General features: G+C 37.3%; 2 protein-coding genes across 4 annotated transcripts in view; one reads left to right on the top strand and one right to left on the bottom strand.

Moving 5' to 3' along the window:
• Positions 1-2,290: 2,290 nt before the first annotated feature.
• On the top strand, positions 2,291-7,827 carry LOC100376127 (uncharacterized). The gene is made up of 5 exons (XM_002738661.4): positions 2,291-2,402; positions 3,892-3,925; positions 6,331-6,459; positions 7,029-7,181; positions 7,541-7,827. Coding segments are annotated over exons 1-5 (408 nt in total). The 5' UTR covers positions 2,291-2,312; the 3' UTR covers positions 7,543-7,827.
• A 220-nt stretch (positions 7,828-8,047) lies between these two features.
• The window catches only part of LOC100375980 (hypoxia up-regulated protein 1-like), a 51,511-nt gene continuing 42,350 nt past the window's right edge, over positions 8,048-17,208 (bottom strand). For all 3 annotated transcript variants that reach the window (XM_085499343.1, XM_085499341.1, XM_085499342.1), the window contains one exon: positions 8,048-13,038. In XM_085499343.1, coding sequence (XP_085355469.1) covers positions 12,983-13,038 — 56 coding nt within the window. In that variant the 3' untranslated portion in view covers positions 8,048-12,982. The remainder of the gene's footprint in view (positions 13,039-17,208) is intronic.

Here is a 17,208-nt window from a genome sequence, read left to right as displayed (position 1 = left end):
GCTGGTCACTGGAACCAGCAAGGAAGGGAATACACTGTAAAATAAAATAAATTAGAGACTTGATCGATGCTGCAGGGAACACTCCACTCTCCATTGGACAGCAATGTGCAATGTTGCGTTCCTTCGTATCTGGCACACTGTCGAAGCAGCTGCACTACAATTTAAACTCGTGCTCTGTGTCCAGGGAGTATCGGCAACTGCACTGCTATCTGCTGCTACTGGTAGCACTGGTACAACGGGAGTAGTTCAGGCAGTGAGCTTCAGTGGTTCCTGTTGATCAGCAGGGATTACTGCACAGCACGTCTGCATATGTACCCCTGTATAGGGTGTACAGCTCACTGGAGTCAGGAATCAGCATCACAAGATGTTACAGGATCAAGTCAGGTCACCTTTCTGACTAAAGATTTTCCCTTATGTCTCAATTTAAATACCCTAGCTAATTTATGGCCATGCAAATAATAAAATGTATATAACGAAATGATTGGTTATCTCGAAATAGCCGACAAATCAGTGTACAGAGGATGCCAATTTTGGTAGTGGAATAAACCACTCTTAATCCAAGCTCTACCAATTTAAAGTAGGAGACTCGGGTCAATGATGTCATATCTATTTTTATTGCCAACAACACTGGGTTCAGCACATTCCAAGGTATTTCACAATCACCATGTCACTGTCTGAGCCATACCATTATGCCACAGGGAGAGACAGGATGTATGTATCTCAAATTCTGCTGACAACACAATCCAGTGACTGTATCAGCAGTCTTAAAAATAAACATGTGCAATGGGTTGTTGCAAAGTATCCAAACATGTGCGCTTTTCATTCACACAGCCAGGGCTCTGTACTTTTAACTTACAATTTATGTCACAGTATTTAGAAGTTTGGATTGTGGCAAAATTGGGCTTTTGTATACACAAAATACCAAATCACAGGCCGAAATTGAATGGATTTGTGAAAATTTGCCTTTGACAAACAAACTTCATGACAAGGAGCGTAAAATAACTTTGACTGGGGATCGTTCGTGGGTGACACGAAGTAGATTAGAATATTTGCTACACCGCGTTCACACGGCAACATTTTGTCGAAGCCCAGTGTCTTGAACCGGCTCGAACCAGCAAAATTCGATGTTTAAACGCGTCTGGCTACGACAAATCTTGGGATTGAGCTCTGATATGACAGGGTCTGACATGACCCTAACCGTGTAAACGCACCAGGGCCGATATGACGTCCTCTATCGTCTTCTTTAAATTACGTTCCATTCAAATTATGGCATCTCAGGAATCAATATCTTTTGTAATTTCTGTGCGGAAATTGCGATAATAAGTGTTGTTCATCAGCGGCAATTGGCACAAATCGTTTGTAGTATTCTTGCTTGTCTTCTCAAAGATTATATCACTTAATATGTTAAAGTAACAGTAAAATCTATCTCTTATAAAAGATGGTACATACATTGTCAGTTTCGCCTCCTATGTCAAGACAAATGACAAAAACAATAATGAACAATTTTTCATAAATGTATTTGGAATAAAATGTCAGATAAGATTAAAGGGGTGTTACTTTGTTACAACTATTAAAATGGTGGTCTAAAGTTGGCACATCCGCCATCTTTCATATAGTTATAGATCTTCATACGTCAAGGAACAAAAGACATTCAGCAAATAGACTACAGTTCGCTCTGGTGTGGATCACAAATTTCTTAATTTAAAATGTTTAGTCAAAAACAAATTGTCAAATTTGCGACCAAAAGATTCAAAGTCAACCGTTTCTGGTACCATGCCCTCGTAGTTTGATCCAAAATAATTCAAAATTCGTCTCGTATGCTAATCGATGCGTATGAATCAACCCATTGTAATCAGCTTCATTGTCAAAAAAGGCATGACCTTCACCTTCTTTTTTTGTGATTTTTATTTTTTCTTATTTGTGAAATACGAATAAAAACAAGTAATAAAGAAATCGCGTTTTTATTTTGAATGTGTATTGTTCTATGGCCAATAACGGTACAATCTGGTAGGATAATTTACAGACACACAAATAAAGTTTGCATGTCATTAGAGCAATTTACTATCGTACTTGATAAATATATCAGTGTCTAATTGTATATGTTTAGACAAATAACATGAAGAAATGACCAAATATAAATATCCGAACGTTTTCTAACGTTGGTGGCGTCATTTCCACCTATTTAAATCTCAATTGATGAGAAATAACCGCTCGTTTGCGTTTCAACATGAATTGTTCGTATATTCATTGTTGATACTATTAGCTCTATTGTAGTGATTCTTAAGTCATTCAGTACCACTCAAGTGAACAAAATGGCACGGTTGCTGGTAGTCGTTCTCGCTCTCCTGGCGTTGTGTCAGCTAGTTACAACAAAGTCAACTCTTCTTGATTTTCTACTCAAGGTAAAAGCATCAATTATTCCTGTAAAATATGCCAACCGAAAATTGGTACCATTACATTTGCCATAGAATATGGTACTAGCGAACTGGGTGTTGTCATACACCGTTTTTACGGGTCACAAACGGATGTCAAGTATGGTCGAGTTGACATAGCATATTCGCTGCATATCTACCCATACGTCTTCTGAACAAACAAATACTTAATATCCCATTATAATGAGTTTTCTTTTCCATAATTTAACCAAACCGTAAAGCTTGTTTGCTGCTGAGACAAGACTGAATACGCCACTTAGCATTGTTTTCTTTTTCTTTCACCAACTAGACACCACCGCCAATTTCCCAATACATTGTTTAAGGTGTGTGCGGCATGGGAGCAGTACGTGTACATTTCAATTCAGTCAGACAAGTGACTGTGTTTCTAGAATTAATTATTTGACTAATTAAATGGGAGAACCGAAAAATTGTCAATTTTTGTGTTTTGACCGTCGCCATTTTCGCCGCTTACGATGACGTGTTTTACGGGTCAGAATTCGACTAGAAGAAGAAGAAGAAAGCCTGATAGAGCATCACATTTGTATATGAACATCTTACTTCATTACTGAAACTATGATTGGATAAAATATAATTTCGCATAAAAACGTCGATTTGCCGTTTTAATTAAAAGCACTTTCAACTCCCATGTTTAACAATAACTCAACAGGTAGTAATTTTAACAGTGTTAAAACAGAGGTTCTTCCTGTCTCAGAAAATCACGTAACCTGCTGATAAACATATATCATATATGTAAATATTTTGAATATTTGTCATTTATCTTTGCTGAAATTTCATGAGTTGAACGAAATAGCGAAAATTAATCCCAAGTGAAAATAAAGTGTTTCACAGTATTGTAATGACTCCAGTACCCGAATACAAAATTGAATATATTTTTCAAAAGAGATAGGATGTAAAATAACTTGGTTTTGAAAAGAAATTTTTTTTAAACCACTTTTGTCCAAAAAAGCATATTTTTGACCCAAAATCAAAAACGCATTCTGAGTATTTAAAATAAAGACAAGTTTTACAAAGTTTGTATAATAAGCTTTCAGAAAATATATAACATGTTGGATATATAATACCATCTTCATTGTCTAATTACTCAATTAAAAAGCAAGCCAAATAAACTGCATCTCTACCTTAAACATGACATTCATAACCACGTGATCAGTCCAACATTTCTAAAATCCAGTAACACATATGGCAAATTGTAATATGTACAATATACACAATGTGGCATAAATTGATACCCAAACAGAAGATATCACGTGACCTCAACGACATTTGTATCCCTGGATTTCAAAACGATGATGGTAGCAAGTGATCTGGCGAATCCCCCCTCCTCCCCGCCGAGTGGTATCGTAGACTTTGGTCTTTTATATCATTGCCTCAGTACGTGCCTGCTGTTTTTCCCCGCACAGTAAATTAATTGATTATTTTCAATTTGTATGTCTTTCAGAAATACAGATTTGAAGAGATGAAAAAGGAACTAGGTGTGTATACTTTAAATAAGATTGTAAACAGCAATGAAATTGTTAATCCGCTCATGGTTTCGACGATGGTATCTCTAGATAGTAAATTCAGTACAGAAGGTATTAATTATTGGGGCCAAAATATGGAAAGCCATTGCAGACATATTTTACAAGAAATATATTAAAGACTGAAATGAAATGACAAATTTCGACAAAAAGACTTACCTCTTACCTTTTGACATAATTTGATTTTGCATCAACAAGTATTAGGCGAATATGATTAATGTTAAATATGTGGGAAGTCATTAGATTGTGTGTTCAAATTTTAATCTAATCTAACCTATTTATGTTTTATATAGAATATGATATTATTTCGTTTGCTCCAAACTATTAAACTTAGAATCTATATGGCGTTATATACATTACGCAGCAATCCACTCGTCTGGCACCTAGTCTAAGAATATTATTATGGACAGTGAGATATAATGAGTGTCGTAGCTTTGTGTCACAGTCGATGAGTGGAACGCTTTACATATTGTCGGATAAAGCGTTTGTTTATGACTACTGTACAGACTGGTTATGCATGTCAGACTACAATGCAGACGTGAATGGCTTAACTACGCAGTATATATAAGGCGAGTCAACGACTAGCACAGATTACATCATACCAACGCACATAGGTTTTCAGTCAAAGCACGCATGGACGTACGTCCATGATGCACGTAACTGTAATTGTTCACATGTAAATACATTGCGTGGGTTACGACCCCTCAATAAGTAACTGTGCCTGTGTGCGGAGTTTTAACACAGACAGACGACTCCTTTTAAAAGGTTACCCCGCATGCCAACAGAAAACCTTCAGGACAAGAACATTTTAATTGTTATGGTTCACTGACCGAGGTCGAATTCAACTCAAATATCTATAAAACAAGTCGGCCCCTTGGCATGAATGGGGCGGTGACTAACAAGACTCGCAGATAGAGGGGTTTTATTATTACATGTATTTGTGTTTAAATATCAGTTTATATTGTGTTAGACGACAGTTCCCATCATCGAATGTCACTGTTGTCTTTCTTAGCTTTTTCTTGTGGGCGAATACAAATTACAACAGCGCCATGCAAACATCCATGGTACAATTGTGATACTATCTCGCCTTCAACCAGTCCCGGTCACAACACAAGTACCTGCGGACTCGGAACAAAACCAAAGTTCCTTTCAAGTCACATCCGTTATCCGATAATGAATCTGGGGGAGGGGGCTTGGTTCATTTGTGAGCACGATATGCGTCTCCTTTTCGCAGACTTGCTTCCTGCATGTTGTCTTTATTTCGTTTCTGTGCATCAGTGGACCAGTGGACATACTGACCCGCTCTTGCAAGACGTTGCAGAACGAGTCCTCACATGTATATCGGAATACACTGGCCTTGTTCCTTTTTGGAAGATAAACACGCACAAAGACCCCGTGGAATAACAACGACGTTTTGTTCAAGTAGTCTGAACGGTTTGAAAGGGTGCACGACACCATAGACCCGAGGGGCAATCGAAATGCAGACTGGTGGTAAGCAATTAAAACATTTTTTTCCCCGGCGTCACCAGTTTACCACGCCCTCCCGCGGCGGTGTCTAACTACCATCGTGGATTAAAACACGCGGATCGCAAGCAGTTTAATCGCTTTCAATATTATAGTAATTTTTAGACATGTTATTTTCTATATTGATGAACCTAGTATAACTGAGGCATGTAGTTACACATCCTGAGTGTGACAAAACTGTTAACTACCCCTTAGTATCACCTCGTCAAAATACAAATATGCATTTATTTGCAAAATGCAGATATTCACGTGTAAATATGTTTGTGTGGTCGTTTATTATTTAGGATATAACAAATCTCTAAAAGCATTTTTATCGACAGATGATCACAGTTCAAAACAAATTCTACAACTATAAACAGCGCCCTCGTGCACCCATTACGTCACAAAAGTGAGTTATCGCTAGATGGCGCTAAACATGTATTCAATTATTATTTTGGTAAATTTAGTGTTCATTGGCGGCGTTTGGCATGATGGAAACGTGTTGCACGTGCCTCACTATTCCACTCCAGGTAACTCATGCTATAATACTATTTCGTAGGCCAAAAGATAACAAAAGCTAGCTAGTCAGTGGCACGGTGGTCTCACACTGACATTGTGGGCTCATTTCTTGACTGTGCAACTACTAGTGGTGGTATCCATGGAAACCCTCGTTCAGGGCACATTACATGTGTTTTATAAATGAATCAATCGAGGTACTCAGAATATCGATCCCAACTCCGAACTAAAATTAATGACAAATAGTCATTATTTTGGTCCAATGTTTGTGAATCCGGTGGCACGCCCATACTAGTATTTATTAATTAATTAGTGGTATTGTTATGTAATTTCTTCTACAGCTCCGTCACGATTCTGTGCGTATTCTTGTTCTCTTGATGGCAATGGTGTCTGTGATGACGGCGGCGAAGGCTCTGTGTCGAGTATGTGTCCTTTTGGAATGGATTGCACAGACTGTGGAATTCGATATGGTAAGTTACCATACTACAATTGTATTACACGTAGAGTCGCGTAAAATGATTAAAAAATGGAATTCAACGAATCACGTTGGCCCAGCTGTACTCACTGTAGACGAAAACCTGGTCAAACATGTGGGACCTATATTTATAGAGCAACCATTTTAATATTCTAACACTAGACTCCTTTAATTGGATGCAAGTTGCCTCTGTGTCGTCAGTGGCAACCACTCGAACACATCTGCAAAAGTGACTGGCATCCCCACGAACGAATAGCATGACAATTTTTTAGAACGCGATATAATATGGATTTATTCGGAGGAAATAAAATTTACCTTACACAATGACAGTTACACATTTCTGTATATGGAAATACGTACACCATCGGAAGGAACACAATTTGCAGAATTCTTATTGCGTGTGATATCATATTTAGCAATCATGATGGTGGATTAAAGAAAAAAATGGCGGACATGGTGACTTACTCAGACAAAAATTACCATATGACAGTGAACCCTTCATATATTTTATTCCTCGCTGCTTTTATTAGTACTGAGAAGGTATCCTTTCTTTCTTTACTATAGCTTATTGTGACAATACTTGCCAGGGCGCCGGTTACGATTGGGAATACCTCGTGAACGACCACGTGTGTGACGACGGTGTAGCCGGTGACTCACAGACGGATTTCTGTGACTTTGGTACCGATTGCACTGATTGTGGCCCAAGAGTTAAAAAGTGTATGTATCTGATCTGTATTCCCAAACTATATGTTAAATATTGTCATAGACGTGCATAATGAGGGCATGAAATGAAAAAGAGAAAAGGAGGAAAAATGCGCACGTGTTGAGTGGTCAGCTGTGAGAGAACAGCTGTGTTCAAATTTATTTTCTCAGGTGTTCAGAATTCCGCACTGGTGGCTTATTCTCATACTTATTTATGAGGTTTATTGCTTGCCAGCAAAGACCCTGGCTATTATGTTACCAATCTGACGCCAACGAGAGGGTCAAGCAATGAAGTTATAACAAAATAATATTTTAACTAAAGCTTTGTTTTAATAATTGTGTTACATACTTGTCTTCATTTTATTTGATTGCAGAGAGAGAAGAGTGTTCCATACTTTGATCCGATGACACAGATGATACCAACATTTCATAACAACTTTCATCTGGATACATCAAATTTATTATAATCAATATAAGGGTTAATTAAAATGAGACCATAAAACTTGCGTGATAATCAACGTATAACTAAAAAAAAATGTTGGATTCGTGTATATCGAATACGAGATGTAGGCGATTTCACACCCAATGATAATGTGTTCATTGTATTGTAAATTCAATTTAAAAATAATAATTTTGTGTAATAAATGTTCATAACAGTTAATTCTCGTTATATTGTGATTAATTTGGCACCCCTAACACAGTCCAGAGGGACTGTGCTCCTACATTGCATTGCATTGCCAAATTTGGGGGATTTAGAAATCGTAGCTTGCTCGTCATCTTATCCAAATTCTGGGTCCAGAAAGTAGTGTTGTGTTTCTATGCCAAGTTTTTTAAAATCATAATTAAACTTTGTCATAATCACACTCCAGGAACAATTCGTATTAACCTTACAGTTCCTTTATTTCTCATTTTGGATGCCTATGAAGAAATGCTGTATTGATGTCATCTGTGCAAATTTTCTACAGTGTGTGTCAGGAACCTGTACACCTTAGTTTATAAATAATGTTAAATACATTTAGTAATAAATTTACAAAAAGGTTTTGCTCGTGTTTGAATTTGTAATGGTGTTTGACAGATCAACAATACCCATACAGCATGCACAACATTATATATGGCCACAGCATAGTGTCAGCAACTGTCCACATTCTAACTAAAGTGTTTGATGATTGGATGATATATTGATATACATATATGTATCTACAATGACATTACAACACCAGAATAGTCAATTGGAATACCAACAGCCATTTTGAATTTAAAAAAAGATGTATAATGTTGACACCTTTTTATCACATACCATATAAATATTTAATTTGCCAACATTTTGCAGCTAGAACATTAACACAAGTTTTCATTTGAGTCATAGCATATACACATGACAGAAATCGACACTGCCAACAGTTTCTATGATGTCATACTTTACCCATACCAACTTCACCCCTTCGCTGGAGAATCAAGAAGAAAGACGACATAATACTGATGAAAAGTTGAAAATCTAGTGAGTGGAAAGTTATAATAAAAAAAAACTAAATTACATTCTCTCTGCATTTGTAGAGCTCTTTCCCTTGGAAGTGTTATGTTGCCCGGACTCCCCTTTAATTTTCTAATTTATGTGATTATTTGTTTTTAGTGGTTTTACTGGCAACATTCTTTTGAAAATGGTTAACCATACTGTCCTGTCGCATTTATTATAAATTTCCTATTTACAGTGAAAAATGTCAATTTCATGAAATAGGTATATTTTATATTGAATCTTGGTTAAAATTTTGTATCAGAATGAATTATAGTTTGCAAACTTTTGTCATCAGGAGTGAAAGTGACAGAAATTGTTGTACTGTAAAATGACTAATTTTCACTGGGTTTAAATTTCACTGATTTACCATTTCAGGCATATTCAGTGGGTTTTAAATTCACGGTTTTATCATTTAGATAATGTGTTCTATGCTAAATTTTACATATTCACTGTGTTTTAATTTAGCGCATTTTTCCAGTCAGCGAAATAAGCTAAATTAAAACCCAGTGAATAATTACCCCCTTTACAGTATGTGAATATGAAAGTAATTCACCATTAGCGCATTATTGTCAATTAGTGCTCGTTATAGAACAATGGTAGGGACAGTCTGCTTCTACATGCAGATTGATTGGTTCCCTGTATTGAAAGCAAAACACACTAACTGATTAAAGTTGTTAGGTTCAAAATTATGTAGGTTTATTTTACTACAGATTTCTTGTGGTAACCATTCAAAGTTGCTAAAAGACCAGAATTTTAAGACAACAAAATGTCTGTTTATAATTAAAATGATGAAAACAGTGAAAAAAAAAACATACAAGAACAATCCACCTTTATTTAAGATGTATTTTAAGAAACGTAATTCAAGGTGAACAACAAATATGGTAAATATTGGCAGTTTAACAAAATATAATAACAGGCAAAGACTAAAGCAATTATGAATCACAATAAATTTAACTTTGAACATATTTCTGATTAAAATACTATAATTTTGTCATAGCAATTTTTGTAGTTTTCTATAAATTTCTTGGTTTCTGGACCAAATTGACATTCCTTATATATCTTGATCAAATTATTTAAATAAATATGGAAACAAATTATGGAAGGTGAAGCAACTCTACTTTTGTGGGAAAAGATTTAAAGTGAATTACAAATATCAAAATATTGATAATAAAATTATCGATATTCTACACAATTAAGGATAATTTTAATGAGTTTAAATTTTTTTGAAAAATACAATATATTTTATATAGTAATCAAACAAAATGTTGCACCTACTTTGGTGTTGATATTGAGTAATAGATGTATTAACCTTTGAACCTAACCATATATGGAAATAAGTACCTTTGACCTCATCTTAAATCTGAGAGATCCTCACATATTAAAACTCATTGGACTGAAGATTTTTTTTTTCAATTAACTTTCCAAAATAAAATATTGCTACCAGTACCTCAGATTGGTATTCTATCTACTAAACAAATGAGAGAAATATAATGCCAGAGTAAATAAATAAAAAAAAAAATCAGACATAAACTTCCTAGTCCCACCCCAATTTTCTATGGTTTGTCCCTCACACTAACAGCTCAAGCAGATATACACAAGTGAACAGATTGGTTTTGTCAGGAAGTGCAGTCCAAGATTATGACAAATTACATTGAGACAAATTCAAGTTGTATTTGTGTAATTCTTCTGTAATATTACCGGTACCTCCAGTCAGTGGCTAATAAATATAGCACACTCCAAATCTGAATACTAAAAACACTGTTTATTATTCTTTTTTTTTTTTTTTAACTTTGCTATTTTCATAAAATGAAGTGCAATTCGCTATAAAATCTGAGTAGAATGTAGAATTAAAATAGAATCAATAGTTTTCCAGTCAAGTTCATGAATGTAAAACTCTGTGAAAATAAATGGTTTTACATTATGCTAATAGATGACAGACACTTTCTCCATACACTATATTAAGGCCAAAAAAACTTATGTTGCCCTTAAATTCGGAAAATTGAAAAATTGGGTCAGGCGGTCAGATTTTTTTTTTTTTTTTAAACTCATGAAAACTAAGGGTATCGTAAATGGCCAAGGATAAAACAACGGTCTGGGATCGTTCATTTTTAGAGGAAACACTTTTTTACTGCTTAAAATGGTGAGTTTTTAATATTTGGGTAGATAAAAAAAACAAAAAAAAACAAAACATTTCATATTTTTTGTTCGGTCGCTGAGGGCAACAAAACAATTTTTTTTGGGCCTAATTGATAGTTTCTACAAAAGTGTGACAACCAGATTCTTCACGACTTTACAAACAAATTTACATGGTTAATAAACTAGATTTTAGGAATAAGTCATATTACATCTCTTCAAGTTATCAAACAAGAAACACGTACATCAAAAAAATGTAATTAATCACTGAAAAATTGAGGGAATGTGTTTTGGTGTAATGCTAATTAATAAGAATCTTCCCCAGCCAATGTCCAATTATTCTGTAATTACATCACTATTATCTTGTCAGCAAGTGTCTATTGAAGTGCGCCATCTGTGGCAGTTTGTCTGTCATCCTGGTATTTTGTTTTATTTCCTATGCCATATGCTACACCAACTCTGATTGGGTGAATGTTTTAGATGGCGTCCAATCAGATCGATTTTTTTATTGAGGTCAAAGATACTGTCTCTGTAGAATTATTATGTTCGTCGCTGGGAGTGGGAGGGGGGGGGGTATGCTTATATTAAGTTTGTAGAGTTTGATATGTTTAAAAAAACTGTCAACAAACATACTGCTCTTTGATTGGCCGGATTGTTAGGTGTTACGGTTCGGTAGCTTCTTCAGATGAAATAAAAATTCCTGACTATTTCCGGTTCCAAATTGATAAGATTCTAGGTTATTTTAGTCATAATTACAAGTCGGTGAAATAGAAATTTCACCTAAATCAATCAATGCTCACATTTCTCATTAAAATTATCACAATCCCAGCATGCATTAGAAAACCACATTCTCAGTAAATTTTAGTAAATACACAAATGTTTGAGAAAAAGGAATAAAATTTGTATTGAATTTAAGAAAGTGGTTGATTTCCATAATTTTCCCCCCATTTTGTTTAATGAAAGGCAAAATTTCAAGACCTGGAAATGTGAATTTTGGAATTCCAGTACGTGTTTGAAGCCTGTGAAATACACCCAAGTGTCAAAAAGTATCGATACATGATTTCTCAATGACAAATATTGTTAATGCATTATTAATCAAGCATGCATATTCACATTTATCATGACTTATGTGAAATAACTTAAAACTGTTATTTGGGATAGAACTGTTAAAAGGTGCCAACCTCATTATTAACACAGTTTGGCATATGACCCTTGACCTTTTGAAATGATTTGCTGTGACTACATCCAAATAACAGAAGTACTGTGAACCATTTTATTTTTACTGCAAACAATTTTTTTGCAATTTCAGCTGAAAATTTGTAGTTTATAGGATTGCAAGTTTTTTCAGGCTTTGTTGGATTGGCAACCAATCAGATCTCATGTTACAAGGATGATATATAGCTTTGTAGGATTGGCAACCAATCAGATCTCATGTTACAAGGATGATATATGAGTTTTTGTAGGATTGACAACCAATCAGATCTCATGTTACAAGGATATATGAGCTTTGTAGGATTGACAACCAATCAGATCTCATGTTACAAGGATATATGAGCTTTGTAGGATTGACAACCAATCAGATCTCATGTTACAAGGATGATATATGAGCTTTGTAGGATTGGCAACCAATCAGAACTCGCGTTATAAGGATGATAAACATAGAGGTGTCCTAATGAAGAAAAGACGATAATTTCTGTCGTAATTGCTACTATATTTGACAAATATTTTTCCAACTGTTAAGACACTTTTATATCTGTTTGTGAATAACTGTGTCCCAAGTTTTTCTAACTTGGCTAACAGAAAAGACATTTCTGCATGCTATGTAAACAAGCCAAAAACATGGATAAATCTATGATCACCTCATCAGAGTGCAACACTGAAAAAATATAATAACAAGTTAGACAAAGAATTGACAAGATAACTAGGAACGAATACTTACTAGTTTGTGGTTATCAAAATTTACAAAACATAGCAAAACTAATGTATGTATAATGAGCACTGAAAGTTATGATATTTCGTCACTGCCCTTTGACCTTTGCCAATACTATATATGGAATCTATCACCTTTGACCCTGTCATAAAATTAGCTGTACAGTGCAACACATTTTTAATAAATAACTAATTCTTAATTCTTTTTTTTTACCAAAAAGATTTTTTTTTCCTATAATTCTCATAGTTCATTTGGATCATGCTTTTTATGTTCTTTTGGTGAATCTTTTTCTGAACCTGTTGAAAAAACAATATACATAATTAACTTGTGATATTGGAAAATTTAAAAGACAAATATGGCTCACAATTTTGGAAAAGGAATTTCTTGAAAATCTTCTAAAGTAATCTTTGTTATTGGCAGTTTTGAATTCAGGGTTACCCAAACTAGTTTTGAAATTATAAACATCAATTTGTATATTATGCCATTTTTTTAATAAAAAAAAGTCACCAATTTATTGTAGCTAATGCTATAGGGAAATTGTGGAGTCATTGTTACCATGGAAACAAGTTTGGATACAAGTGTGTTTTATTTGCTTTTTGGCATTCAGCAAAATATTAGGAATTTGTAGAGCAGTCATAATTTTCACATTTTTGATGAGTACCGCCACCATTATTTTGTATGAAGTCTTTTTCATGTGAAGTTATATAGACCATATAATAAACAGTTTTCAAGTAATTTGGGTCAGAAGTTTCTTTCAAACAGCCAAGCACAGTAGATTTAGGCGAGGGTTCTCCGAACCCGCCTATTCACATAGTTCATATCCACCATAGACTCCGGTCAGTCAAAATGACTATTTTGAACTGTAGGCATTAATCAGCGATTCTGCCGGTGACGGAGAGATAGAATCCAGGTCAGGGGAAGCCCCATGACCTCAAGATTCTTTTACCCCTTACGTCACAAACCCACTTGACCGAGGCCACCTGGCAGCGCCACAGGTAGCCGTCCTTCACTCTGGTTCCTTTCTCTCCGCCTCGAGGACTTAGACCAACGCGACGGAAAGAGTGGGGAGGTTGAGGGGGACCCGGAGTCTATGGTGGGTATGAACTATGTGAATAGGCGGGTTCGGAGAACCCTCGCCTAAATTCACTACGTTCAATTACCCACCATAGACTCCGGTCAGTCAAAATGACTATTTTGAACTGTAGGCAGAGTCAGACACCGATAGGTGGCGGGTTTTCCCGAGCAAACAGAAAAAAAAGGAGAATGATGAAAGACTTAAATCTGGGTTTGTTAAGGAGGGGGGCAGCACAAAGTACACACAGAGACGGTGTTTGGGTACAGTAGGGGGTATTTATTACTAATCTAAAAACTCACATTACTACTACTGATGAGATCAGTGGTCTGGCCCTTTAACAACTAGCGTTGGAAATGTCAAAGGTGACAGTTCAAAGGTGATATATAAATCACTTGTAAGGCTGATCCAGGGGAGACCACTGGTAACTGTTGTATGTACTACAAACCGAAAACACTACGAATGAAATTCCCCAAAAATACCCAAACACCATTAGTGAGTAGGGAGGTTGGATGCAAAGCGCTGTGATGTTTCAAGACGGAGTGGAAAAGAGGGGTGGAGATATTTACGGAAAGCATCACTTTTCCAATCACCTAATAATTTTATGAGCTCAGATGGGATACCAGACTGTAATGCCCATGAGGCCCCTCCCCGCCGAAAACTGTGGGTGGAAAATTGCGAGATGTCAGACACTAAAGGTGTCAGCAAGGAGACAAGACGCTTGGTAAAAAGAGGGGCAGTGACTGGGTGGGGGGGAGGTAGCAAAAGGCTGGGTTCTCAGGGGGGCCAGGGGTAATGAGGAAGGCCGATAATATGGCAGCCGCAGGGCAGAGAGGATGGTTTGGGACCATTGGTAGTGGAACTAACAACAGGCGCTCCTTAGTTTGAATGGTTTTTGACCATCGTACTGTCAGAGCAAGGCCCCATGAGAACACACGAAAGTCTTTCCGCATAATGTGTCGAGAGGGGTCAAAATCTTTGCAGGATTTTGGCAAAACATTAGATTTGCGCAACAAACCAAAGAAAAGCAACAGGCAAATCGCCCAGAAAACTGTGTCCTCCAAACTTGAAAACACAAGCTGTGCACGAGTCCCTAACAAGAGTGACGGAGTAATGGGCAGCTTACGATGCACAGCAGTGCCTTTACATCTGGCAATGCCCTTCAAAATAGACGACAGACGCCAGTTCCCTGTCAGTGGATTGGGAAACCCACACTCAATGCGAATAATGTTAAGATATTGTTTTATGGAATTGACAGCCAGACGTCTGGCCAGGTAAGCTGCGTATCTGCACAAGACAAGCTCATTTACTGGGACTGGAGCGTATCCAAATTGAATGCAGAAGGCGAGGTAGGCACGACGGTGGGTGGAGTATGTGGATTTAGTTGAGGCTGCAAAGGTGTTTCCTCTATACATGGCAATTTCCACATCAAGTTCTTGTTCCAACCTTTCCAATTTAGAATCTGTGGAAGGAGGTGACAGAAACTAGCATGAGACATATGCTGCTGAAGGCTTGGGGTAGATGTAAAATGGGTGGTGCGGTTTTGAAATGGAGCAAGCAGGCCACATAACCGAGCATACTGGCCTGGCTGATGCAAGCGCGAGATAGCATCTGGGATATGATTAAGCTTGCCCGGAACATGAATAGCTGATATGTTAAAGTTATAACAAACCGATAACCAGAACAGTTCGCGTAAAACACCCATCACTAACCTATGACGGGATGTGCCTTTGTTAATATTGGCTAGCGCTACCATACTGTCCGTATGGATGAGAACTGTACAATTGCGCCAACGCGGAGCCCAGCATCGAGCTGCAAGTACCACAGAGAGCACTTCCTTGTGGTTTATATGCAAGGTTGAGGCTTCTGGCCAGTCCAGGCCCCATTGGGTGTATTGCCAGTCACCCCTATAGAAAATGCCTGAGGCCTCAGTAGATGCATCCATGTGCACATCGGTAATTGGACGGGGGTCTATAAATTTGTGCGTACCATTAAAATATGCAAGATATTTAAGCCACCAATTGATATCACGCTGGAATTCGTGTGAAAGCAAAATTTTGTGAGAGCTTTTGTTGAGAGTGTAAATGTCATCAAGTACACGCCGGAGGAAAGTTCTACCTCCTTTGATGACACGACAGGCCCAAGCAAGTTTGCCGGCAAGGCATTGCAGTTGGCGGCGGCTAGCGCGTTTGCGTTTTGAAAAATCGTGCAGTGTGGAAAGCAATTCCGCAAGTTTTGGCAAAGGCAGCTGAAGCGTTTGGTGTACTGTGTCGATATCTATCCCTAAGAAGGTAAGTTTCTGAGAGGGGCCTACCACTTTCCCCCAAGCAATACGAAAGCCAAGTTGGCGGAGCAAGCGGAGAAGGGTATTCAAGGCCAGTTCACACAACTCGTAAGTCTGCGCGATGATGAGAAAGTCATCTAAGTAGACGACCATTGCATCATAACCCCTCCGTGCCATCATACGCCTAACACTTTGGGTAAGCCTGTTGAAAATATACGGAGCTCTGCGTGCCCCAAAGGGAAGGCGGGTATCAGTCATATAAGTTGGATTGTCCTTTTCATTAAAATTCCATTGAAGCCCGGTGGCTGGGTAATTAGAAGGGTGGATTTTTATTGATCGGTATGCTGACTTGAGGTCAACTTTAGCTAAATAGCAGCCAGGAGTAACCAAATTAACGGCATCATCAATGGTTTGGTACTGGAAGGAATCGTGAGGGGCATAATCATTAACAGCTCTCCCTTCAGGCTGGCTGCAGTCATGAATTAGGCGAACATCTGCAGAATTGGGTTTGGGGATGGCCCCCAATGCACTAACAATAGTGGGTTTGGTTGGGGTTATGATGTAATGACCGTCAATAAGTTCTGACCTAAGCTGTTTTTCCACCTGCTGTCGAGAACCCACCGTGGCAGACTTATAATTGGCAACATGTGCTGGTTGGAATCGACTTTCTGGTGAAACGATATGGAACCCATCACGAATCCCCTCTAACAAGAATTCTTTGTCTGGATCATCCTTAAGCTCAGATTCCCATTCCGAAAATTTTAAGGCAGATGAAAAGGCAGGGGGAGATATCGACACAGGACTACCTAGTTTTTTGAGTGCGCAATTTTTGGATGCAGGTTTCCACAGAGAGGTTCAATGCAAATATGAGAGTATGTGCATTTGTCACCAAATTTACAGTTGCCTCTGTTATAACCAATACAAATGGGTTTTCCAGTGGCTTTGTCAATAGGAGATTGGGAAGTATGCCCATTGGATGGTTGCCTACTATTTGCCATTTTTGACGCTGATGTAGTAAAAGATTTTTCCTTCAAAACAACTGTGTTTATGTGGGGGATATCACTGCCCCATTGAAACTGGTGTATAGCTTGATACTGTCTGTATTGACGA

This window comes from Saccoglossus kowalevskii, chromosome 5 (assembly GCF_978046115.1).
Source record: "Saccoglossus kowalevskii chromosome 5, keSacKowa6.1, whole genome shotgun sequence".
Classification (NCBI taxonomy): domain Eukaryota; kingdom Metazoa; phylum Hemichordata; class Enteropneusta; family Harrimaniidae; genus Saccoglossus; species Saccoglossus kowalevskii.
Note: the sequence above shows the minus strand (reverse complement) of the source record. Positions and strands in the feature narration are given on the sequence as shown.

Bases quoted from the DNA above. Each gene is read 5' to 3' on its own strand.
- LOC100376127 (XM_002738661.4), top strand. From the start codon at position 2,313: ATGGCACGGTTGCTGGTAGTCGTTCTCGCTCTCCTGGCGTTGTGTCAG. The intron at 3,926-6,330 runs GTGTGTATACTT...TTTCTTCTACAG, and splicing joins AGAGATGAAAAAGGAACTAG to CTCCGTCACGATTCTGTGCG. The intron at 6,460-7,028 runs GTAAGTTACCAT...TCTTTACTATAG, and splicing joins AGACTGTGGAATTCGATATG to CTTATTGTGACAATACTTGC.